Source organism: Mastacembelus armatus, chromosome 23 (genome assembly GCF_900324485.2).
Source record: "Mastacembelus armatus chromosome 23, fMasArm1.2, whole genome shotgun sequence".
Taxonomy (NCBI): domain Eukaryota; kingdom Metazoa; phylum Chordata; class Actinopteri; order Synbranchiformes; family Mastacembelidae; genus Mastacembelus; species Mastacembelus armatus.
The window spans coordinates 4,820,715-4,846,464 of NC_046655.1; the positions used below are offsets into that span (position 1 = coordinate 4,820,715).

Genomic DNA, 25,750 nt, shown 5'->3' on the forward strand with positions numbered 1-25,750 from the left:
TCATAAACAAAAAAAGAAAAAAGAAAAAAGTTAAAGGTAGCAGAGTATTGCATTTTCTCTAAATAAAATGGCTTGATAAAAGAAAAAAAAAAGGGCTCAAGTGATGCAGCTCACTCAAAAAAATTTGTGAAATGAGCTCCGACTGTGACCACAGTGTAAAAAGAACAGATGCAACAATGTAGCATCTGTGTCATCAACAACAGGTTTTTGATGTTTTGATGTAGTTTTTGATGAAGAAGAGTGGAGCTTGGTCTGTGATAGGCTGAGAAATCTGTCAATCAAGTAAAACAGGTACAGTATTAAATCTACATTAGGCCAAAATGAGCTAGAAATGAAGGAAGTGTGTAGGTTCTCATCATTTCAGACCTTATTGTGCTGCAGAAAAGTCATTTTTAACTGACTTGCTATGGATGCAAAAGTTATTTAATCAAACACAGTTCAAATTAATTAAATCACCATAAGCAAGGCCTGGGATAAACTGGGAACCTGGGGTGACTGACTTTTGTACACACCGTATCCACCCCTGATGGTGCAATGCATCATGAATGGATAAAAATATTGGTTGATGTCACAGACGCTACACTGTTGTTTTTCTACTGTCCATGTATAAAACCAATTCCTACCAGCTGAGGGAGCAATTTTCCTTTACCTGCACGAATAGGCTCTCATTTCACAAAGTCTTTTCCAGTACTACCACTCTGCAGTTTCTGCAGAGCACTGCTGATCTTGAGGTAGTTACTAGGTAAACTTCGCAGCTCAGGTCATATTGAGTCCAGTGAAAAGATATCAGGTGTGTTAAACTAGTGTATATCAGCTGAGTGAGAGACCAAAATAAAATAATATAAAAAAAAACCTTATGCAAATGCAGACTGGCAAGAAACTAAAATCATCTGCCATCATTTAATCTGACCTAAGAGATAAGCACACACACAGGGCATCAACTCCATCCTAAACTACATCTTAAACCAAAAGTGACATTAAATAGTAGTAAATAAACAGTGCTGTATGATTTCTCTTGATTTCAAGTTAAGAATTAAAAAAACAGTGTTGTGTGCCTCACTTGGGCAGGGCAGGACAGGCCAGCGTTTAAAGTTAATGGACAAAGTTAAACATGTCGGTTTATCAGTGACGTCACAGCCATTATTGTGTGGCACATTAGGGACAGTAACTCCTGATGGTTTAGTTATGGCTTTATCACGCTGAAGTTTTAAGTGGTAGGCATCTTCACAATAAAGACAGAACAATATGACTGAAACTTTCAGGGGGTCTCTGGATGTAATGCTAATTTGGTCCATTTTGACACAGTGCCAAAGGTGATGAGATGCCTGCTAAAGTGCTCAGTGACAACACACTGCATGAACTCAGAGAAAGAGAGAGAGAGAGCAGACTGCAGATTAAAAATTAACTTCTAGAAACAATCCTCAGAGGCAGAACCATTGCAACCCAAAACCGTTTGGAGTAAATCAGTGATAGATTTGACAAAGTTAAGTGACAAGGTGAGCACACGTACTGTGAACAGCCCTGTAGTAGGAGCAGTACTCCATGCATAGAGTTTGGAGCATGGTGTCCTTTATCTGCTTTTACTTAACTTGCAAACATATTGTATGACTACCTTACTACTTGCAGTGGTATTACTTCCAAGGGCAAAGAGCATTTAGTACTTTGTTATTTTCTGGTTTCACACATGCAAATCCTTTTTACCTCTAGAGAAACTGTTTGTAGAAGTAAAACCACAGTCCTGATCATTGCTTAGTACGGTTGTTGGTTACAAGCACTGTTGTGTATTTTGTTAACATACATTGAGCTTTTTTTTAGGAGAATGAACGATGTTATTTTGTTATGGTACTGCCAGTGAAAGCCCCAAATAGAAGCTTTGTAAAAATAAGAGCTTCTGTTGAAGCGTTAAACTCCACAGCGGAAAATCAAAATGACATTAAACAACATAATTATTGCAAAAACAGGCTGTTTTTTTTTTTTTTTTTTTTTTTTTGCCATTGTGTCATTATTAATCATAATGAAAAATGTAAAACTTTAAACACACATACCCACACACACCACTATAAACTTTGAACAACTTCATGCATTATGTTTGCCTTAATTTTAGGGCCATTATTATTATTATTATTATTATTATAATATATAATATAATATTATAATAATAATTATTATTACTATTATTATTACTATTACTATTATTATTACTATTATGAAAACAACAAGCTTTGGAGTTATGACAGGTCCATTTAAACTACTGCATACTGCTTACAAATGTTCTGTTTGTCAATGCGTTTTGTCCAACTTCCTCTAGCTTTATTCAGACTACCAGGAAAAGGAGCAATGTACAGATTATTAGATCATGATTGTGCTCTGCACAGAGAGCCAAATTTTCTGATTCCACTTGTAACCTTGCTACAGTGAGGAATATTTTGGGGGGAAAAAATGATGATACTTAAAATTTAATTTACATGTAGTTTCCTAATTATTTCTGTTAGATAGAAGAAGTTATGTTTTCAATAAAAGATATAAATAAGGGCTAATTAGCAGTGAAACTTAGTTTTCAGTATTCAAGTGAGATAAATAAATAAAGAAAATGAATGATCATTACATCTGAATGACTGGAAAAAAAATCAGATTTTCTTGAAGGTTATGCATATCCCATCCCTAGTGCAGTTAGAACATTCTCAAATCATAGTCTATATTTTAGCTGTAAATAGCACCACATTTCATTGTCTTTTGCAGGAAACTTGCTGTTACCTGTTCTTACCTGTTAGAAAATGCCAATTTGACTTTATGTGCAATGTTCAATTACATGCAGCCCTAAAACAGGATGAATGTTGAAAGGGCACACCTGCTTTGGCTGCTATACCTGTAGATACACTGCAATCCCAGCTGACACTGGATGTAAAGAGTAAAGAAGAATAAAGAGACGTGTTCCAACCAAACCTTTTCTGAGACAATGAAAATGTAAGCATTTTAAAATCTCAAATTATTACAGCCTCACTGTTCACTGTTACAGCAGCAGAGGTTATGATACAAATCCCCCACAGAAAATACACCATAGTGGTACTCACAAAGCACAAAACATCAAAAAAGAACAACTGCAGGGGGAAGATCTGAGCTGTGATGGAAGACAATGGCTGTATGCCAGTACAGCATTTGCACCTTGTGAAATCACAAGCTCAAAGGTTGGTTGGCTGTGTGATTGTTTTCTTGACCTAGTGCAGGGAGAGACTTGTTTTTCTAAAAAAATGTTTCAATAAAAAGCACTTTGGTAATGTCAGGCCAAGGTAGAGGAGTCACTACGTAAGCCAATATGTATCTACAGCACATGGATGTCTGAGAAATGCTGCTGCTGGCAAGGTGCTCGAAAGATCGCTGGTGAACTGTGAGGACTCAGTACATCTCTCATGAGTTAACTGGAACACTTTCAGATTAAAATATTGCCGTAGACATCTGCAAACAGTTTGGAAGCTGTGTGTCAATTAAAGTTATGAGAACGGATTTAAATAAATCAACCAAATAAGAACAGATAACAAGCAGTGTTTAGAGTCTGAAAAACAGAATGCAGAATAACGACTATATACCAAGCAGTACAAGCTATATTATGATAATTAACTGTAATTATTTATCACTAGAAAGGCCACACTGCCATCAGCTTACTGGGGTCATTCAAATGTTTTTACTAATTGAACTTTACTGTAATACGGGATTGTGGCTATAAGGAGATGGTTCCAGTAGAATTTTAAATAAATTAAGGTTAAAGTTATGCATATACCTTTAACCATATAGAATTATAGTATATAATAGAATATAAGGATCTTTGTTTTCACTGGAGTGAGCAGTAAAAATTTTCAGAATTTGAATGGGCTTTGGTTTAATTCTGTGCCTCCTCTAAAGAAAGACAAATGCAAATATATATCTTTTAAAATTTGATATTTTCAGTCAACACCTTATTCTTCACTTAAGACCTTTGAGATCTGTGGGCCTTTGTAGTGACAAATTTATTGTTGATCTTAGAACAGCAGGTTGCACCAGGTGTTAAACTTCACAAACATGAAGAAGGAAAGAGAAGGAACAGGAAGCTGAGGCTTGTCGGAGGATGAAGACTCCGTAACAGATTTTTTTTTTTTTTTTTTTTTTTTTAACCAAACCTGACGACTGACAGGAAGAGGCTCAGGCTTTCAGTCAGAGAAGAGGCTGGCGAAGGACTGTCGGAGGCTGCGGATGGTCTCAGCTTTGGCCTCGTCGTCGGTCAGGCTTCCTCTTAATGTCTCCGTGAAGGTGTTGGTAAGTGACTGGGATTTGCTGTGCAGCAGACAGTAGAGCAGTTATTACACTTGCAGTCAAAGAAACAGTCAGAAAGATCAGGTGCAAAGAAAAGCGCTCACCCTGAATGTAACCTTTACTTTAAAATACCGTAATTAATTACAGGTGAGGTACTGCTGGTAAATTTGTTAATGATGTCAGTGTAGAAAACTCTCATTTCATTGGGATATCAGTAGGACCCCACTGTGGACTCACTTCAGCTGTGGCGACTGTTTCTGAGCTCCAGGTGCGGATGAGGCCGGGATGGGGCCAGGTTGGAAAGCCTGGCTGGGAGAGGTGGTGGCTGACCGGGCTCGCTGAGGTGAACCCTGGGCTGACTGGGATGGAGAGGCAGATGCAGAACGATGTCCTCCTGAAGCATGGATGGACACACAAATTACATGTGCATTAGTCATTTTACCACAACCACACAGAAGCCAGTACACTTGTAGTAATTAAGAACACGTTGCCTACCTCGTCGAGGCTGTGTGGTCTGTGGAAAGAGGGACACAGAGAAAAATAAAGTGATAGGCTAGATATTAACACAGCAGAAGAATATTAGTATTAACATATGTATAGTTATAATAATGATAATTAACAGGTATAGTAACAGTAATGGCCTTAACACTATGATAACAAGTACAGCCTTTGTATTAGTGATTATTGTAACAGCAGTAATAATAATAGCAGCTGCAGTATTAGCATCACTGCTAATAACACTAGTTAGAGTAGTAGTACTAACAGTATTAATTGCTCTGAATATAAAGGTAGCATAATGATATAGGGCTGCACCTTGACAAAGGAAGGCTGAGGTGTAGAGACTCCCAGCAGCACGTGAGCCATCTTGTTGATGACCAGCTCTGTGATCAGCTGTTTGTCTTCCTCCATATGCTCACCAATCAGAGGCATGGAGCTGTCCATCACCTGCACAGACACAGCAACAGCCAATCAGCGTCCTGGTCTGGCCACCATCCCTGAACTGTAATGTTAGAATTCCTCCTCTAGATGGCAGTTTTGGATCTTATCATGAATCTCAGGCATGTTCAGAGCACAAATGATGACAGTTATATTGGGTTCATGAATCTTTGCAATGATGACTCGGTTTTACAGAGATCACATATGTTGCAATATTCACCACAGTAGTTTGCTATTGTTAAGTTCAGAGGATATGAATTTTACAGGGCTCTGGCCCCTGGCCTTAAGTATTATTGCTCAGAACACCTAGTAGGACACTGACCGGTCACACTCACTCTTCAGAAACACACATGTCCTGGTTCAGTCCCACTACATGCTCCAACAGAGCAGCCACAAGTGGGAGGGTTAACACGTCTTTTCTTTTAAAAACCTTATACCTCTTAGGCCTCTCACCCTGCTCTCCTGAAATAGCAACTACAATAGTTTCCTCTCAATGTGTAGAGATGAGGTATTGCTACATCTTAAGGGCTCATGAAACAAAAATGGTGAAAGTGACTTTTACTTCTACTAGAGATTAAAATGAAATAGCATATTTCTTTGAATATCTTAAACTGCTATTTCTGTGCCATCTTCTGATACATAAAAACAAACCAAAATTAGAAGTTTAGAGCAGCCGATAAAATATCTCAATCTGTAAATATTATGTTGCCCAAAGAAAAGATTTTATCCTCTGTCATACAAATAATTAACCTCAAAGAAAAAAAAACAAAAACTTTCCCACCACTTGAGCTCACATGCATGTGCACGTGTACTGCAGAACCACAGAGCACATGGGGCTCAGAGACCTGCCGTCCTCCTCCCTGAAGACCAAAACAAACTGCAGCAGAGGAGTGTGGCCGCTGGCACTGCTGGTTTGGATGCAGATGCCCGGTGTGGTGGATGAGGCTGCTGCACCCCGCCCCGGCCACAAGCTGTAAACACAGCGCCGGGCATGTATACATGTGCTGAGTCTTTCGTACACATTGGACACCAGAGTCCAATCATGTGCTGCTCACAGTGTGCAGGCTTGCCATCACAAACAAACACTGCAGAAGCTCATTTCAGTAAAGGGACTTGTTTTGATTAATGGTGTCATTAAATAAAATCTAAATACTTTACCTTTAATGTACACAAAGATGTGACAGGGTGGTTACACTTTGAAAAATACCCATTTAGCACAAAAGCTGTAGCTAAAAGGCTTTTCTGCTACAGTAAGTGACTGTGGAAGTTCTTATATACTCAGACGATATACAGTAGTTTTTGATTCAGCCAAGCCATCCTTGATCAGCTAAAGTTGTCTGCCAACATAATGTTTCACATGGAAACATGTCAACTCACTGAGGAAAATAAAATTACTCAGTGGCACCAGATTGTTTCATGGATTCTTGAATCTGGGAATCTGGAGGACAGGGAAAACATTTAAAAGAGTTTCAGAGTTTCTTACCGTTTTGGTTTGTTTTTCAGGGCTGTTTGAGATCTCCCTATTGAGTTCATACTGTACTGAACCAAGACCCATGCCAGAGACCTTTTGAAATCCCTCTTTTTCAGTGTATCCAAGATCTTGGCTAGGATTTGGTGGAGAGGTGGGTGTGAGGCCCAGTGTTTTGGCCTGTTGAGTCATTACCACAAGGGGACTGAGGAGAGGTCTGGCAAAGGAGCGCCAGGCCCCACTTCAAACAGCATGTGGTGGCAAGCAGAGCCGGGATCCACCCTGCTGATTTATTAGGAATGAGAGTCATCTAGCTGAAGGCTGGAGCTGCCATTGGCCATCTCAGCACACTGGAACACTGAGGTGTTATTCTGCACTTTTATCAAGCCACACTGTGTTCTGTTTGGGCAATGTACCCTGTTGCATGGGAAAGTTCACAGAGCGCAATGTGAAATGTGCTCATTGAAGAATTACAGCAGCGTCGAGGTATGAGGATGAGCAGAGGGCGACATTTTCCAGTGAAAACAACTTTAGTGTTAAGTTAGCAGTATTAGTACTCCTCCCCCTGACTGACTTCATGATTGTCATGACTCACTCAAAGTTTTACAAAGGTTAAAGATAAATCATCAGTCTGTGTTATAAAAGAGGATAGTCTTAACTAAGCTGATGCCCTTCCCTGTGTCCGGCACTTTCCATGTCTTCACTCTTCATTTATATCATGTGTCAAAAAGTGCACATTCATGCATCAGTTAATCATAAACCCACCAGTTTCCCTCCTCATCCTTTATAATATCCTCTCTTGTGACTGTTGTATGGGTTTGGACGGGTTATGATATGCAATACAACTGTCACTCTTTAACAAGTGAAATTCCTTCATTCATAATCTGAGGTAAGAAGAAGGACAAAAATGTTATCAAATGTTATTAAAACTGAAATATTTTGGGTCTTTATCAATAAATGTTATATTGCATCCTGCTGCCATGTTGCATCATGTCAAGTCACTATGATGTGACATGAATTTATCAATTTGTGTCATGTTGTTGTTGGTCCATTCTCATGTCACATGTCATATTGTCATGTTGTAGAATTGGTCCTGTCATTTGACATTAGGCTGTGGGATGTTACACCACATCATCATCATCTGTAAACTTTGTCAGTGAGCTGAGCCCAAGCTGCAGTCTGCTTGGTGATAACACCAGCTGCTGTAATCTTAATGAAGTGCCTCTGAGCAGCTCATTACTTTCATTAGGGAGAGGTGTCACGGCTGATGTCTTTGTCTGGGAGAATAAAAAAAAAAGCAGATTTCCACTGTGATGGACTGACAGCTATTCTCTGTCATGGGTAATTAAATTCAAAGGTTAGAGAGAGTCGGAGGCAGAGTAGATGAGTGCTGCTTATTCCCCGATTCATTCGCTGGTTTCTCTGTCCAAACAGTCGAGCTCTAAAACTACACACCTCTGGGGAGCTGGTAGATATTTCCTGAGACAGTTTGAGTTAAGAAAGGGGATTGTTTTCTCACTGCTGACCTCATGCTGTGCATAGATAGAGAGAAGTGTGAGGTCATTATGCTGTCAGGCTAAATATGGCAATATCAGCCATCCTGGACTGGCCTGTTTCCTCAGATTTAAAAACATGGCAGGCTGCTCTAAAACCAAAACTGATTACAGGCAAAACAACTACTTGTACACTCTTCTCATTAAAAGAAATTTCCCCATTGTGATCCTGTGTGAAGATTTTCTAACACAACATTAGGATTTGCCTTTTAATTATTCTCCCAAAATGCCTTATCTTCATCCACTTCAGTTATTGATTTCCTGTTTTGCAGAGCCCTATGCAACATGACCAAAACTGCCTGCGCTTTTTAACAATGGAGAAAGTGGACAACAACAGTGACGTGGACTGAAAGCCTTTCCATTTTAAAGAAAAAAAATTATGCTATTACTCAAACCTGAACCATCTTTTTGCCATATATGTATTCTAGTATATTTTCAGATCATGCAGGTGTAGAAATTGTCTCTTTAGCCTGAGTGATGACAGTTTTATAACCAAAGAGATGGTGAGAAATGAATGGTCCCTGACCTGAGTGGCATCTGATGTAGCTATTTCTAGATGTACAGGGAAACCCTTTCTGTTCCAACCTTAATATTTCTGGTCACATGGCAAAGGTAAAAAAAACAAAACAAAACTCCACCAAACCGATGCCAAAGCAATTTCATGTCCAGTGCCAAATTTTAGCAGGGGACTGAAATAAACAGGCTGTGTTTGCAGATGTAGTGAGTCAACCGCTTGCTTTCATTTTCCTTCCTGTGTTTGGTCTACTGACTAATTATTCTTTCAAGGCTCTGATGATTGTGTACCTTTAAGTCTGGTTACACCCTTCCCTACTGGCTATCACCATGGTATAAAAACTAAACCAGCAGGGAAGGACACTAAATCCAAGGCTTTACACTGAAATGGTATTTTGCTATGACGGCTGGTCCACAGGTGTCTGGCTGGGGTTACAAAATACACTGAATGTGCAAAATATTAGGCATATCCTCCTGATAACAATTTACATTGTTCTTAAAGTATTTTCTCTAATTTACCACCAACTAACCTCAGATTGAACTATTCTGAGAAACAAACTGACCTCGATGATATAGTCGTTTCCGTCTTTTCCGTGGACGGCCTTCACAGCACATATGTCTAGGCCACCAAACATCTCAGCGCAGGAGTCCACCCACAGCCGATATCTAGGAACACAATGACCGATAAGCCTAAACTTTAACTCATAATGAACTCTGGAGATATCATAGGGAACAGTCTCACAGATGTGTCTCTGCATTTCCTACCGTGTCTGTGACTCTGCTTACCTGTCAGTCATTGCAATCTGTTCCAACATGGCAGAGCCTGTGTTAGCCTTCCAGTTGCCAGAAATGGATGTTCGCCTGAAAACCAAAAAAAAAAAAAAAAAAAAATCAGGAGATGAATCAACTTGCCACCAGTTACAAAGCAGCAATGCTCCACCAAGACTTAAGTCACTGACAACTTTTGCTTGTGTAGCTGAATAGAAACACTCATAGGAGAAACAGTCACTTCATCAGTGATGACGACTGTCATCCAGGCTTATGTCATGTTTGTTGTAAGGACTGTGTAAAGACGTACATTTATGATGAGGCCAGGGGAAAGCGGGATGAGATAAGCCTTGGCTACTCTGTTCCTCAAATATGTCAAAGTTAAGAGTGTGCTGTTCTTCGCTGCTATATGCTCTGCTGAATTTACAGGACGACGTCTCTTGCTTCCAAGTGGGTGTGCTGATTGCACTGTTGTCCTCCACTGCTGTATCAGATTGTGTTAGTCTTAGCGTGGCCTATACCTAATAAACTGATGATGTGACAGAGACTGATGGTGTGACACATCTTACATGTACGCCTTGTAGTTGCTGCCAATCTTCTGGATGCGGATATCGTACTTGGACTGGACGTAGGGCTCAGTGGTGGCGTAGGTCCCGGCCAGAGCCACCACGCTGGTGATATCCTGGAAGTCCTGTTGGTTTTCAACTTTGATCTGTGGGAGAGACACCACTTGTTAGTGAGACGTTAATTACAAAGTGTGCCGTCAAAGCTGGCAGTGGACACTTTGAAGCCCACAGGAATTTTACACTTGTACAGGGGAAGGATAATAAACACTCCCTGGATGGAAACATTGCCAGGGGCAGCTTTAAACTACATCACCATCCAGTGACTAGACTGTAGACACAGACTGAAGGGAAATGATGCAATACTAACCAACACAAAACCTGACTGTTACATAAAACAGTCAGGTTTTATATAACAGATACCATTCACTTATGGCACCATAACATAGGAAGTAAGCAACTGAATGATTTATAAAACAACCATCTATTTACATCTACACTCCACTGTGTTAGCAAAGCCTCTCATTACCTGTTTCACTATGATTCCCTGGGAACAACTGTCAATCAAACAACCCTGCTCTGATGATTTTCTCGTTTATGTCGATAAAGAGATTTATGAGGTGTATTCTGTCAGGTCATGGGAAACGGGGCATCCCAGCAGACACACTCATTAACAGCAGCTTTAAAGGATGAAGCAATGCAAATGATTCAGTCCAGAACTCCAACTCACTCATCACTGTTCTTCTGACTGGTATCATCACAGAGGAAATGGTGGAGATGGTGATGTATCATGGGGAAAAAAGACAAACCAGACAGAGAAACCAGGAAGCTCTGGTTTTTCCTCAGGGAGCTACAACTCCCCAGTCCTAGATGAACTTTGTGGATATAAAGATGATATTCTAAGCTTGTATGGAAATTAGACTGCAGTTGTCTGTTGATGTAAACCAGGCTTTCCAGTAGTGGCCATACCATAGGCTGCTCAGCTGCATGTAAGTTTCACAAATCAAGGTTTGCTTTTGTAGACTACTGAGATAAGAAGTTTCAGCTAAATCGTGCTGTGGATCTAAACAGAGTATGTGATAGAAACAAATCTCAATGTCGGCATATGACAGTTTGTGAGGTCTCATGAAAGACTTTAATGGTGTGTTTATAAGGGTTGAAGTTTAGTGCATTGTCACAAACACTGCAAACTGTTGATAAAAAAAAAATACTAATTGCTAGGGTGGAACAAAGAAATCTCAGGGAGCTTTAAAAAAATTCTGCAACCCTCACCAAAAAATGAACGAGTGACGATAGAAAAACAAAGCAAACTGAGCGAGAGTGGTAGAAAAACAGTAAAAGTAGGTTTTAACTTTGATGGTTAATGTGGTCCAACAAAACAATATTGTCACTTTGGTGGGGAATAAAGTGAATATGTGTGTGGAAGCCCACATGTAAAGCTGTTCTACTGTTACTAAAATCATTAGTTTCTCTAATGAGCTCACAAGACAGGCTTTACTTTTTAAGCCAATGAAGTGCCAGATGTCAGACAGATGTCTGATGAACAGGAAAAAAAATCAATATCAACAGTCAAAGCCCTGATTCAAAAGTTCAGGAGTTCTCAGTGCAGTTAAGCATTGGATAAATAACATAATAATAGTAGAAGTCAACCCCGGAATTTACATATAGACTCATTATCCTGCCAACTTAAAGTTTGAATGTGCAACTTTTTACTTCTTGCAAATGAAAGGCAATAAACTACACCATCCCAGCACACTAAACTCAGTGCTTTGTTGTTACAGGTTAAAGGTCATGTCATGGTTTCTGGATGTTTGGATGTAGCCCAAGATTTGAGCCCATGTGGACAATCCACAATGCAAGCACATTGGCTTTTTCATGTTCTTCAGCTCGGTACAACAAACAAACAAGCTCTTCTTGCTACTAGAGGTCACCATCATGTTTTGTAGAGTGCATGTGAAACACACGTGTGTACACATACCCCTGATTAGAGTATGTATAGGTGTATACATAGGGGCAGGTACAAAGAATGGAAAATGATGCTATGTACTTTTTGTTACATATTCTTACATGTGGCAAACTCCTCTTATGTTAGTTTGCAACAAAACAACAAAGTGTTTTCATCCAGACCTCACATTATTATAAAGTCAGAGAACATGTTCTAAGTTTTTCTAATAGTATGAACTAACAGTGAGTGAAGCATTGAGGATGAGCACTGAACCATGTCCATTTACAGCAGTTGGGCTGAATTTGAAACAACAAAATATTTGAAACAACAAAATCAAATGAATGAAGGGAAGTGACTCACAGTTTACATCATGAAAAGGTAGAACCTGACAGCTAGTATGCACGTCCACCACTTTGCTGCAGACATCCAGGTAATGACACAATCCTGTTAAGTAACTAAACAAACTGTAATGACGCAAACAGACAGAAAAGAGGTAAGCTAGAGAAGGTGACAGCTGGCACACTGGCACAGAGATGAAGAACTGTGCCTGGTGGAAAAACTCAAGTCATCCTGGTCAGTGTCCAGACTAAATGTTAAAGCAGCCAAAACAGAGTCGTACTGGTCTGAAAACATGTAATGGGAAAATCTTGAGTCTGCTACTGTTGTCAGTAAGATTTGTCAAATGAAAAATGCTAGACCAGAAGTCCCATTTAAGACATCTAGCCTGTTAAAATGTGAATGTAAAGATGGTGTTAATGTACAATTATAATTAAAACCTGAAACTAGTGGTATAGTTAATATTTGTTGGCCCTTAATATTTGTTGGCCCTTTCACAACTCATGGTAGGCCTGGGCAGTGGATGTGGACTACAGTTCCCATGAATCAGTTACTTCGATACCTGACAGAGCAAATGAATGGAAAACAACACAGATATCTGCAAGTGAGATACGGTGAGCTACTTTTAATTAAACATTCACAGTGTGGTAAACTGTAATGCAACTGTAATACAAGCAGACAAAGCCATTAAGAGAAATACCTTGGTAAGTGTTATTAAAAAGTCCTATAGATTTCCTGCCAAATTTAACCTGTGGAGCCTGTAAGCAGGATATTTATCTGTACAGCAGTAATGGCTCAAAATGAATGTAGCAGTGATTTAAAATTCCACACTTAGTGGCGGATGTATTAGTGTTTTGGTGAGTAAATGCAGTAATGGCATGCTAAAAATGCTGAAAAGCAAACAATAACCTAACTCTCACGTTCCTTTCCGTTCTCAGAGCTCTGCGAGGTCTTAGGGGTTAAACGAGGTCCGGCTCTACAGCGGCCTGCCAAGTTTCCCTTGAGCCTTATGGGAAATTCAATAGCATGTCTGGCTTCTGAACAGGAAACCAAGCCCTGTACACAGACAGGGGAAAAGACATATAGGAAGCGTCTACCCCTGTGAATCCACAGAACTGGGCAGAGAGCGAGACTGAGTGTGATACATACTTGGGAGAATGAGCATGTGAACTATCATCTTACTGTATTAGTTGTGTAACCATGTCTTCGAAATCAAATCCAAATCCAATTTAGAAACAGATGCTCCACACCGTTCATTGTCCATTATGTAATCAACAGAGATGACAGACATCGGTATATAGTTATTTCTGTTCAGCAATCATGTTGGATTGTCTGAAATTGGTAGTTGGCAAGACTTGTTGCGCAAGAGAACAGCAAATGTAAAACCTCCGGTGGACTGTACTCAGACTTTGTCAGTAGTGTCTTTGGTCTGTGTGCTCTTCTGCCTTAGAAACAATCAGATACTGGCTCAGTGAGAGTAACTCCAGGAACACACTTCACAGATCATAACTGTGATTTGGCCCTCATGGAGACACAGTCTGTACATACTAGGACACGCTGGGCCTTTAGACTTCCGAGCTCTTGTCTCCTGTTTGAACTTCAGACCAATCAAAGCTGTCTTGATATTATCGCATGTTTGATTTGCATGACTGGAATCTAGACAAAACTGAGTGTGAGCCTGTAATCTGAGCTGGTAATGATGGAAATGTGAAATTGTGAGTTTGTTTTGCAAAACTCAGTTGTTAGAGGTGTGACGCAGATGCTTCTCAATTATCAGTAAAAAGCCTTCCTGGCTTAGGATAAAGAGGAAAAAACATGTAATACACAGTAGTATGGATTTGGGATTACTCTCTGTGTCAGGCACTCACCTTCCCCATGCCAGCGTGGGCATGCCCCATCTTGACCACCACAGGGTAGGAAGGCGTTATAACCTGCAGGCAAGGAAAACAGAACATTATTAGCCAGTGTTTCTGGAGGGGCGGAGGGTATCTACAGTAGCATACAGCGGGTGTATCAGAGCACTTCTGCTGATAACTGTGTTGTGTCTACAAATGTCGCCAGTGGGAGTGACGAGAGTGAAGTTATGGCCTGTAAAAGCCAAAACAATAAGTTGGTACAAACTACTTAGCAACAAATAGATGAGGAGAACTGGCAAGTCAGGTGAACCTTCTTCTGGGTTTTTCACTACAACAACACCTTGTAGCCAATTTCATGTGTTATCATAAAAATAGCAACTTTAAATCAAATGTTCATGTCAATGTGCTGCAGTAAAAATGAAGACTTTAAGGTCAGCGACTATTGGAGTCAGTGGTTTAGAAAAGGATGTCACATTGAGTAGGGACATTCAGGACTGTACTTGGTGTTCTAAATATACAGTAAGACAGACATGTGGTAAACACAGAGACACAACCAAAAGCAGAAAAGTATTTCCTTTGCAAAGGATTTGGATGTGTACATGAAGCGTCCAGAGCCGGAGCCTTGTAAAGAAATACACCAGTGCTCATGCTATGCCACTGGTTTTAAAGCTGACCAGTTTAGGAGGCATGAGGTGGAGTCAGAAGAATGTTGGGTTTATTATACAAAAGAGCGAGGTTCTGGGAAGCTGGGTGGAAGACCACAGCTCATTGGGATGGGTTTGGACAAACTTGAAGGGCCGCAAACATGCGATTTTTTATGGTTTGTAGAATTGAAGTGGATGAAACATCAACAGATTACTTCAACCTCCCTGTGGTTTAAACGCCCCCTTGATAAATCTACTGATATGATCGTAAATGGGATGCAATCTAAAGAGGGACTTTTCCAGTTCTAAAAGCACTTTCACCGCTCTTGTGTGGAATAGCTCTCAGGCAGCAATGTCAGGGGCCCTTAAATCAGTATACACCAGTTACAATGAAAAATAAATACTCCTTTGGTAAAAATGTATTGAAGTTTAAATGCAAATACTGCACATAATCATCTAACATTTTGTGAGTTTTGCACTAACGTAATGTGCACATTCAATGCGGGTTTTTGGGATGTATTTAGACAGAAGTAACCACTGCTAAATATACATTTTGCAAATGTTTTAGAAATTCAGAATGCTTTCATGTATACATTATTATACATTATTATTATACATATATTATACTTGTAGATATAGATATCCAAAATCTCAGGTGAAGCCTACAATAAACAAACTGCTAATTAAAACAATACAGAGCCACTATGGCAGAGGAAGAGTATACACAGAATACAGTACAAGCTTTGATCTGCAAGAGGAAAGACTTGAACAGACATGGAGCTGCTAGAGGGTGTGAACGCTTCTTTTGTTGACAGGTTCTGAGAGTACAGGCCTGGGTGACATGCAGCCAAGATAAAGTGTACACTAATTATCTCCATTATCACTTCACAATAAGGAACCACAGAGCACTGCCACAGAACAGATCAAGTGTTTATGTTTCTTTTGCTTTTGAAGCTTTAGCAGAAATTCAGTAACAGCTCTTTGTGTGTGTTATTCTCTTAATAAATGTTATTTCAACCCACTCCAATCTTCTGTGTTATATCCACTTCCCACTAACATTCCTACATTATCATTTTCTGCCAACCATCTTCCTGTCTGTTTTACAGACCTACTATCCCAATCCAGTCTTTCCATCAACACCAAGACCTTTAGGATGATACGGGAAATTAACCTGTGGTGTTCTGTTTGCTGCCCAACATCTATATGTGCCAGTATAACCCACTTCTAGTCTCTAGTCTCTAGTCTGCTGTCTTTGTGGATCCAATAAAAACTATGCATGTTGATGAAGTCTAATCACTTTCTCTCTGTTGCTATGTGAATACATTCTTACAATTTCACTATGGATACTGGACCTGGACTAACCACATAGTGATGGTAACTACATAGCATTACCTTTGGGAAAACAACACATGGATTGTATTCAAAGAAAATATCAACACATGTAAATGTCACACAACACACATCATCTGAATATGTCTCAACTCTAAACTATATACCATATATGTTTTACAAGCATTAGGATATGAAGCTGGTCAGAAGGTCAGAGGTTCTAGCAGGTATGTGTGTGCGTCATGTGATGGTTAATAAGATGCCTGAGGTTTAGAAAGTATCTGAGAAGAGCCCAGCAGTAACACAAGTCTGTGGAACTCTTCTGTCTGCTGGAGAGAGTGTGTTTTGGGTGGAAGAGACTGCAGCCACCCACTCTGTCTGGACATGTTCCTTTCAGCCATTCCCATCAGCATGGCAATGACGGCAGACGCTGAACATGTAAGGAGAGGTGACCACATTCTGTGCCGCTGATTAAATTTGACCATCAGACAGTAACGTGGGCTCACTGTTCTCTTCAATTGACTCACAGACCAAGTCATATCACACTATCAGAAAAGAAGAAAACACAGTCTGGAGCCCAGCCACACCTGAAAGTGGAAAAGCAAATCCATGCCCCTTCACCAACCACATGGTTTTGGAAACTTGTTCCTAATCAGACTCATACTAGGACTAGTTAGTAAACTTTATAACTGTATCTGCTGAGCTAACTACTAAAATATATGCTTTGTTTTAGAGTGATGAATATAGTTTACAAAACTGCTCAATAAAATGGGTTTCTGGCCCTGACAAAGCCTTGATGGAGATCTGAAGCCTGTGAGATCTGAAACATTTGGTTTAAAACGTCAGCTTCCAGTTTCATCTCAGTTGCATGAGAGCCACTCCGTCTTTTGTTCCCAGCAGAAATCTGTTAAAGGCATCCAGTGTGGTGACGACATTAAAAAGTCACATACTAAAAAAGCTAATTATATGGTGGGTGATTTTACCAGTAAAAATTTGATTTCGTAAAACACAGGCTCACTTCATTTACAGTAAATGTGCCAGACAACCTTGAAATACTTCAGGGAAGCCCATCCGCCACCGCATACACCCCTTTCCTCTGGCTATATACTGTAGTCAAAGCTTGTTGTAATGAGTCATGTAGGACTGTCGCTCAGCTACGTGTCTGACGTGCTTCCCCAACATCAACACACCTCCATGTGACATTCCAGTCCTAAAACTTCCCTCTTTACTGGACTGTTTCCAAATCCCACTGTGCGTGTTTATTAAAATGTAAGAGGAGCATGAGAGGAGGACAGTATCCAACATGATGAAGTCCTGCAAACTCAAATAAAGCTGGATCAATCACAAATAAATGCATGTCTAATCTAAAGTGGATGAGGACTGATCACATCTTCATTCAAAAGGTTTGAAAATGTATCTTTCCACATATGCACAGTAGTTTTTAAGGGTAAAACTTGACCATAGATGTAAATTAGAGTTTTTGTAGCTTTAATTGCTATAATTAACTCTTGTGTTATCATTTTTTTAAACCATAAAGATACTAACTAAAATCCACACATATAACGAGGTTTTGTGAGCTAATATACATCCAAAATTATGGCTTTCAAGGAGCATGAATTGAGGGTTGTTTAACCAGTAACCAGGAACAACCTGCAACTGCACCTTCAGCTAATTACACCATATAAAGTTGCTTCAGCAAACACACTAACAGCTGCCAGATTACACATCCAGCAGACCCAGTGGCTATATGACCAATATTCAGCCCCGTTTTATTTCTGCTGTGGTCTCAACAAAGCAGGAATTGCAACAGCTCTGCTCAAATGCGTTTTGCATTATACTGAATTACAAAGCCAAGCAAATACGGGTCATATGCAGAGCCACACTATATCTCATGAAAAGAGCCTGCAGTGCTCCACTTGCTGAGCAGAGGGAGTTAAACCTCTCTTTGGGGGAACGTACATTATCCAGCAAAACACATGGCGCATCCATCCTGCATTTATGATCATTTAATTTTTCTTATGGCCACTCAAACCGGCCACATCAAGGAGAAGACAGGAGGCCTGATGGCTTAGGCAGACGACAAGAGCAGGGGACCCTGTAGCACGATCCTTTTCAAGAGTCAGACCACAGTGGGACCAAAAGACAGCCAGGCCACATCAAACTCTGCCTGTGGATTAAGTGAGCCTCAAAAGACCAATAAAGTTTATCGTGCAAGCCCTGGCTAACAAACTGACTGAATTCGCACACCTGGATTGAGCTCTCTTTGAAAGTGCTGCATGCAAAATGTTTAATTCATTTCAAGCCCGGTTGCTGTCCTGACTATGTTCAGGAAACAGGCCTGTGACTGGAATTAATCTTCCCAACTAACTCTCAAAAAAACACACATTTCCCGAACTACTCCTTTTACTGAAAGTTAACTGTCACAGTGAATGTTCAGTGGTAAGATCTTGTTTCTGGTGTTTCAAATAAAAAACTGCAAATGCTGTGGTGTTAATTTTGGAAACCAAACTGAAAGGAGCTTCTGGTAAACAAGACACCACTGGAGTAAATTCCTCACTGTAAATCATCAAAACTAATTTTAGTTCCCAAACTAAGAGTGAATAAGCATGACACACACAGTAGTTCCTGGATACACCCCCATAACGGGCATTTATGTGTTGTCATAGTAACCTCTGGGCTAACATCCGCTAAAAACCGCAACTACAAATAGACCCTTTGTGTTAAAGTGTATTGAGTAAAAGCTGTCTGGGGCATGGCAATTATTGTTGTGGCGTTCTCATCTGGCTTCCATTTGGGTCCATGCTGGTGTATTTCCATGAGGGAGACAGCTGTCTGGAAAATGCTAACTTATTCCCGAGGATGGAAGTTTCCAGAACAGATACTTCCTGACAGCGATGAGGTGTTGATGGAGACGTGACAAAGACGTCTTCTGGTGGTCAAGCCACCTGCTTTGTCATCACAGCTTGCCACGGGCCTGGATCAGAAAGACTCACAGTATCTCGTTCTCTGCAGCATCACTCAATCCAAGAGCCGTGAACATCATATTGTGGTCGCTAAAACTTTCTGTGCCTTTTGGTCTTTTTTCAAACATAAGTCATAGGGTCTCTGCAGCGATTACCTTGGAGTTAACTTACATCAAGATTATGTAAACCAGAGAATGTTTTTTATTACGCTAAGTGGAGTCAGTGTAGCTCACTAAAGCACCAGCAGCAAATCACAAACAGCACTGCCTGTGTCATTGTCAAACATTCTATCAAATACAGGAAAACAACCAAGAAAAACATGGCAGTGTGTACTTCCTAAATCTAAATCAAATACATACTGCCAAAAGGCTCAGTTTACTGCATAAATATTGACTATTAGATCAGTGTTTGATGCTCCGGCCTAAATGGTTCCTCAGTTCTTCCATGTGGTTCTGATTTAATTGTTAGACTTTTTAGCCATGCTGGTGGCTCGAGGGATGGCAGTGTCAGTCTGCCTGTTTGCCAGTCGGTCAAGTTCGTCCGCCTCTTTGGTCCAGACCGAAATATTTTCTGTAGCTGCTGGAGAGACTTCCATGACATTTTTGGTCTTTATGGTCCCCAGAGCATGAATCTCTGTGACTTTGCCTATACTTGCTGCTGTCTTTGAAAATATTCAGACAAAAGCTGCTCTTATGAAAGAGCTGCTTGTAATATCTCGATGATCTCACAGGTGGTTAATATTACAGCTGGTTAACCCATTTCATTTAATAACAGAACACAGTCACTACATGAGCCCAGTCCATTCATTCTGAATAAACACAGATTTGTTTGAAAATCAGTGTTAAGTACATGTCCAGACTGTACTAAAGTGGAGCTATTTCAGTCCAGCTTCTCTGTGGTTGTGCCTTAATAAGGACCTGGACAAACCGTATTAGCGCTAATCAATTCACTAACCTACGTTCCTGCTTCAGTAGGAAAAGGACAGACTGGTCTCGGGCGACCGATCCTGCAAAAACCATCAACGCTGTGGCACATTCCTCTAAGTCCTAAATGAAAAGTGATGCTTCTTTCCCATTTTCCAGGGGCTTCTGCAGTACTAGTTCTGGGAAAAGGTAGAGCAGAAATGAGGTGGCTGGGTGCAGTTTTTGGATTCATTCAGTCTTTTCAGCTTAGTGATGCTGGCGAAAATAGTCATAGATCCAAAGCTGCATCTATTAGCAATGTGGACAGATACATGTGTATGCTAACAGGCAGAAAGTTGACTTAGGAGATGAAATTTAGTTTTTGCAACAATATAAAGTTACTGGTAGTGAAACTGTCATTTTTGTACATATATAGTACACACACACACACACACTGGTCAGGGACATACTGCACATACGGTAGTTGGTTCTCACCCTCTATGAGAGCCACTCAGTTGCTGTACAACAGTTCAGTTGCCTTTCTGTCCCCACGTGATTTCCAAATAAATGTCTAGACTCTGAATAATTCCTTCCTGCTGCAATCGTCTCTTCCCTCAAAACAACAAAAAAAAAAAGTAATGATGGCACACGTTTTTGCTTTAACTACCAGTACACTGGTTTTGCCAGTTTGGTGCAACATTATCAACACTACAATTCGCCACAGCGTCAATTAAATCCCACAAAGTTAACCTAGACCATTCATTCTCTCCAGCTCTGGCTCTGAACATTAGATGTCCCTGTCTGTGTTTAGAGTGGAGCTTTTCAAACTGTAAATGGATAATTCTGCAAACTTCCAACAGTACCATTTTGTTAAAGTGTAAAATAATGTAGTAATACAACTAAAACAAAGAACAATATTAAGTAAAAAATTCTGGCTGCCCATACAGTCAGATCTAGATTTCTATACTCGAAAAGACTGGCGGAAATAGATAAGACACTCACTCAAATGTCACCATATGACAGTAACCTTAGGACATTTTAAAATGCTTCCTGCTCTGTGAGCAGTAAATGAAGGGACAGTGATAGCACGAGCAGTCAGCAACTTTTTTGACAGCAGAGGAAGGAGAGGCGGCGTTCTGCGGAGTGCATGCCAGGGCTCAGCCTTTCAGATGTCAGCACCATCACTGTTTTCAATTAGGACACGGTACATAGGGAGTAGACAGGAGGAACATCAAGGAGGAAGAACTTTTGGAACAGCTGGATGTGGCAAGTCTAGTCTGCATTTTTACCGACTGTGCAAGCAGCAGGACTGGGTGGTACTCTATGATACACTACAGCAATATAACAGTAATGACTAAATGATACTTACTGGAGTTAAAACCAATTATTTATATATAAACTTTTGAACTAAGAAAATTACAATAAATAACTGTAACTTTGTGTAGCATATTTTGTTCTTGTTTCTTACAGCAGTAATAATCCCAGGACCCCTTAGATGGTCTTGTGACTCCTCCTGGGAATCACCACTGTCAGAAAAATGCTAATACGATTATAATAACGCACATAAAGGGATTGTCCTCAAGATAAAACAGACTTTACATAATTTTGTAGGCATGTAGTTTAGACACCTAAAAGACAAAAATATTTCTAATTAAATGAACAAATCCAGGGGATAGGAAAAACAGACACACAACAGAGGGTGATGTGATGTGTTAATGGGAAGGAATCCCCTCCGCAAATTTAACAAAGAGGTTGTTGTTCTAAGTTATCTAAACACCATTTTCAATGTCTTAACAGCTAGAAAAATAATTGCGTAATCTGACTGTGTTTCCATGCTGTGCAAAAATGTTTGTGTAGAGTCTCTTGTCTGGTGAATGGGGGATTTCAGCTTCCTGCTGTGGTTTGTACAGCAAATCATGGTCTGCCCTGGTCAACAAAACCCACACCCACTGGTTGCAGGCAGGGGAAGGTTCATCACTACCCACAGAAAGACTGAGCCATCTGAAAAAGTACTTTTAAAGGGAAAACTCCCAGCAACAGTTTATCATAGCTCAAAACAAAGAATTGGATGTGGGGTCTCTCCACTGAGACTCGTGTATTTTATTTTAACTTTGCAGACTCATGAAATGTTTCCATGATCTAAAACTGAGAGTCCCAGCTTGGGGGACTCACCAGACAATTAAAAGGATAAATAAAAACAAGAACATAAGGTATCATTTTTGATTGGGAAGACTATGTTCTTCTTCTCTGGATAAAAAGAAAAAAGAAAAAAAGAAACTTTAAGATCAGTGCCTTTCAAATAAATCCTTCAAATCAGTTTGAACTAGTCGCTCATATCTACATTCATATTGAACGTTTAAGGTTACGATCTGTGATGAAGGATCAAAAGCAGACGTAGCTTCTTAACCCTACATTAATCTTTTTTTATTTAATTATGTGATAACCCACACGACTCTCAGGATTCCCTTGATAAAAGTCATTTCTGCAGCACGTTTCACTTCCCACAGAGAGTAATTATTCTATAGTAGTTATTCTATAATAAGTAATATTTCTTCTTTAAGGAAAGGCCAGATGAGCTGCTCCTATAACAGTAACTCATTAGTTATCATTGAGCAGATAACAAAGCTCTGAAATAGTTTTGGAATGAACGTCCACATATGGTTAGGTAGTAGGAAAAACTGACAGGGCTGTCCTGACAGTGTGATGTCATTTCTAAATTTAAACCCTCCCTCCACATTTCCAGTGGGTGACGTCATGGATGTCATTGACCCTCTGTCAACATCCTCTGACCTGCTGGTGACTCACTAGAACATCTTCCCTAAATTAACTTTCTCTTTCCTCCCTCCCAACACCCACCTCCCCTCCAAGTTCAACTTTCTGGGAAACAGTAACTTTTTAGTTTTCTGAGCAGAAGGAGCTGAATACTTATGTGTTCCAGATGAACTCTACTGGAGGCAGTTCATAGGGCATGCTGTGATGGCAAGGAATAATAATATACTGGTTTATAGGCAAGCTATACGAATAAACACACTTCAAAATCTGTGCTCCTTTCAGGAAACATTTAAAGCAGTCCTCTGATAAACAGCTTCATCAGTCAACTGTGGCGACCAAAACTATAAATGTCAGCTTTCTGCTGAATATGAGTGAAACATTTATCTTTCCCCAGCCCATTATGTCCAACACAAGTGTCACAAATGTGACAGTTTGTTGCTATGATGACCTGGTTTGAGAGTAATTTTGCAGGAGAAAGGCATTATATGACCAATCCAAGCAGCCACTTTTTACTGTGCTCAGCACTGGACCTTATTTAAACATTCTCTCAATCTGAAGGAATTCCTTCAAGCTATTTCCATGCTGTCATATGCCCGTGTTTATGGTTAGGCCTGGTGTCTCATTGTCTCATGGTGTAAGACAACATAGTGATTTTGTGGGGTTTCCTGACCGCACACACACCAAATATGTACAGTAGAGTACAGCATGGTACACTGTGTCTGAACAGCGAGCGCTGTGGTTGTATTTGGCCTGCCTGACTAGGAAGTTGCTGACCGTTCATCATATTTTATTGCGGGGGGGGGTCCCATTGTGAGCGGCATCGTGAGTCAAGGCCATGCTTGTGTTTTCTTCTCTGATGTCTTAACTCTACATCAGTTGGCAGTGTTGGAAACTGGTAGGCATCTGTTAAAAAGTTCAGTGGAGGACTGAAGAGTTAATGAAAATAAGACATGCTCTTAATTTCTATAATAGAAAACGTAATAAAGAACTGCATAAAAACAAAGTGCATGTTAAAGAATAAATGAAAGATGTATATAACAAGATTAACAATGGTGGTCAGTATCTTGCATCCTTGACTACAGGTGTTTCCCTTCTGTCGATCCGGCCACCGAAGAAGGTGGAGAGGGACCAAATCACTACATCCCAAATCCTCCTCACAAACTGAGAACGGAGGTCAATGTTCTCTGCAACTAGGAAACATCCAATTACCGTTCTCCTACACTACCAGTGCTCCTCACATAGAGCTGCAGAGCTGGGGTTGTCCTCTCTGTCCCCCTTAACTGGAACGACATGTGGGCCGTGCAACAGGACTGAGTGTGTCAGGGCTGGATGTTTCTCCTTGGTGACCGTTGCTCCCGGCGGTGCTATCTTTTCTAGTTTCGCCTCTTCCTGTGTCTCTTTGGCGGCTTGTCAGTCGGATGAAAGGTATTTCCTCTGAGTCACCACTCTGTTCCCTTTTGTCAACGCAGAACCATGCAGACCTCTGCTACACACTGCTGTTATCTAGATCCCTGACAGCTGGCCAGCCTCAGAACAGCCCTTTTCCTATAATTGGAGTTTCTTCAAAGTAAATGCACTTTGCTTTGCATTATGTTTACAGTATGTTGGCCTAGTTTGGTGACATCATTGCCAGAGGGACCTGAGTTGTTTTCATTTTTTTGCTCAGTTGCGTGGATACAGTCACGGTGACAAGCTGTGAGGCACACATGACTGGCTTCTGTTTTATCCTGTCCCATTTCTGACAGTAAAGTTAAAGTAGAGCATTCAGTGTTGAATATATGTGGTCCATGATTTTCTTGGTATAGCAACATTATTCAAAAATAGTGAAGTGATCTTATTGGGCTGAAACATAAAGGGAGGCATCATGCACCTTACTAGGTGTTTCCTTAGAGATACAGGTGAAGAACACACTTTCTCACTGTATGTATGAATGACGTTATTTGTAACAACTCCCAGGTGAATCAGTCTGTCTCACTGTGAAGTCATGTAATCCTGAATTGACTTGTTTCCATCACCTCTTTCACTCATATAGGATGTAAATCCACTGTCTAACTAAAGGAAGTCACAAGGCATTTTGAATGGTTAACTACAGCAAAGCAGCTGGTGTGTTTCCCGTAATGTCAGTTTGAGCGGCCAGCATCATCCAAGCTGCTCTAGACTTTCTGATGAGGCCATATGTCTGATAAAACATAACTAGATGATGATTTTAAATTCCACAGATGGTAAATGTCCTGCTGGACCGCAACCACAAATCTGTTGATGTATTACACCTGAACGCAGCTCTGAACAAACACTGGCTTAGTAATGGGTGAAAGAGGAATGGAAACTGTGAAATCATTCATGAGTTCTTGTGTAGTAATCTAATAAAACAATATATCATGATTCTTTTATTATTACCTCATCTTTCTATCTGTAAGGCAAGGACAAAATAGGTCCATTAAGTGACATATAATTAACTTCATTTTCCTAATATCTAATGTATGAGAAAAGCAGTCAACTTTTCTAACTTGTGAAATGAAACTCACTTAAAAATAAATTTGAAGCACAAGCTTATCTGGTCACACAGGTTGTTCAAACTGAGATAACTGTTAATGAAGGCATATAAAGGGTCAGAGTTCTCTGACTTGATGACTTCTTGCTTGGTTATATAACTGTGTGTAGTAGCAAATCTTATCATAGCTCTGTCAGTCTCTGCAGATAAGCCTTTGTAACACTGAGGCACATCCACTCAGGTCCACGAACACAGATAGAAAGAATTGGCTAATTTAAATGATCGTGCCCTGAAGGTAATTTGAGCAAAACCATTTTAGAATAAAATCTGACTAAATGAGCCTGTGAGCGGTGGCTGTACCCTTTATTTAATATTCTGCATTACTAATTAAGGGGGCGGAGGGGGTGGGCAGGATGACTAAGTGAGA

General features: G+C 40.2%; 1 protein-coding gene across 1 annotated transcript in view; it reads right to left on the reverse strand.

Moving 5' to 3' along the window:
- Positions 1 to 4,115: 4,115 nt before the first annotated feature.
- Positions 4,116 to 25,750, reverse strand: part of syn3 (synapsin III) — a 71,188-nt gene continuing 49,553 nt past the window's right edge. The window contains exons 7-14 of the mRNA XM_026326439.1: positions 14,235 to 14,297; positions 10,092 to 10,234; positions 9,541 to 9,615; positions 9,318 to 9,420; positions 5,098 to 5,229; positions 4,780 to 4,798; positions 4,522 to 4,678; positions 4,116 to 4,305 (exon numbers count right to left, since the gene is read on the reverse strand). Coding sequence (XP_026182224.1) covers positions 4,182 to 4,305; positions 4,522 to 4,678; positions 4,780 to 4,798; positions 5,098 to 5,229; positions 9,318 to 9,420; positions 9,541 to 9,615; positions 10,092 to 10,234; positions 14,235 to 14,297 — 816 coding nt within the window. The 3' untranslated portion in view covers positions 4,116 to 4,181. The remainder of the gene's footprint in view (positions 4,306 to 4,521; positions 4,679 to 4,779; positions 4,799 to 5,097; positions 5,230 to 9,317; positions 9,421 to 9,540; positions 9,616 to 10,091; positions 10,235 to 14,234; positions 14,298 to 25,750) is intronic.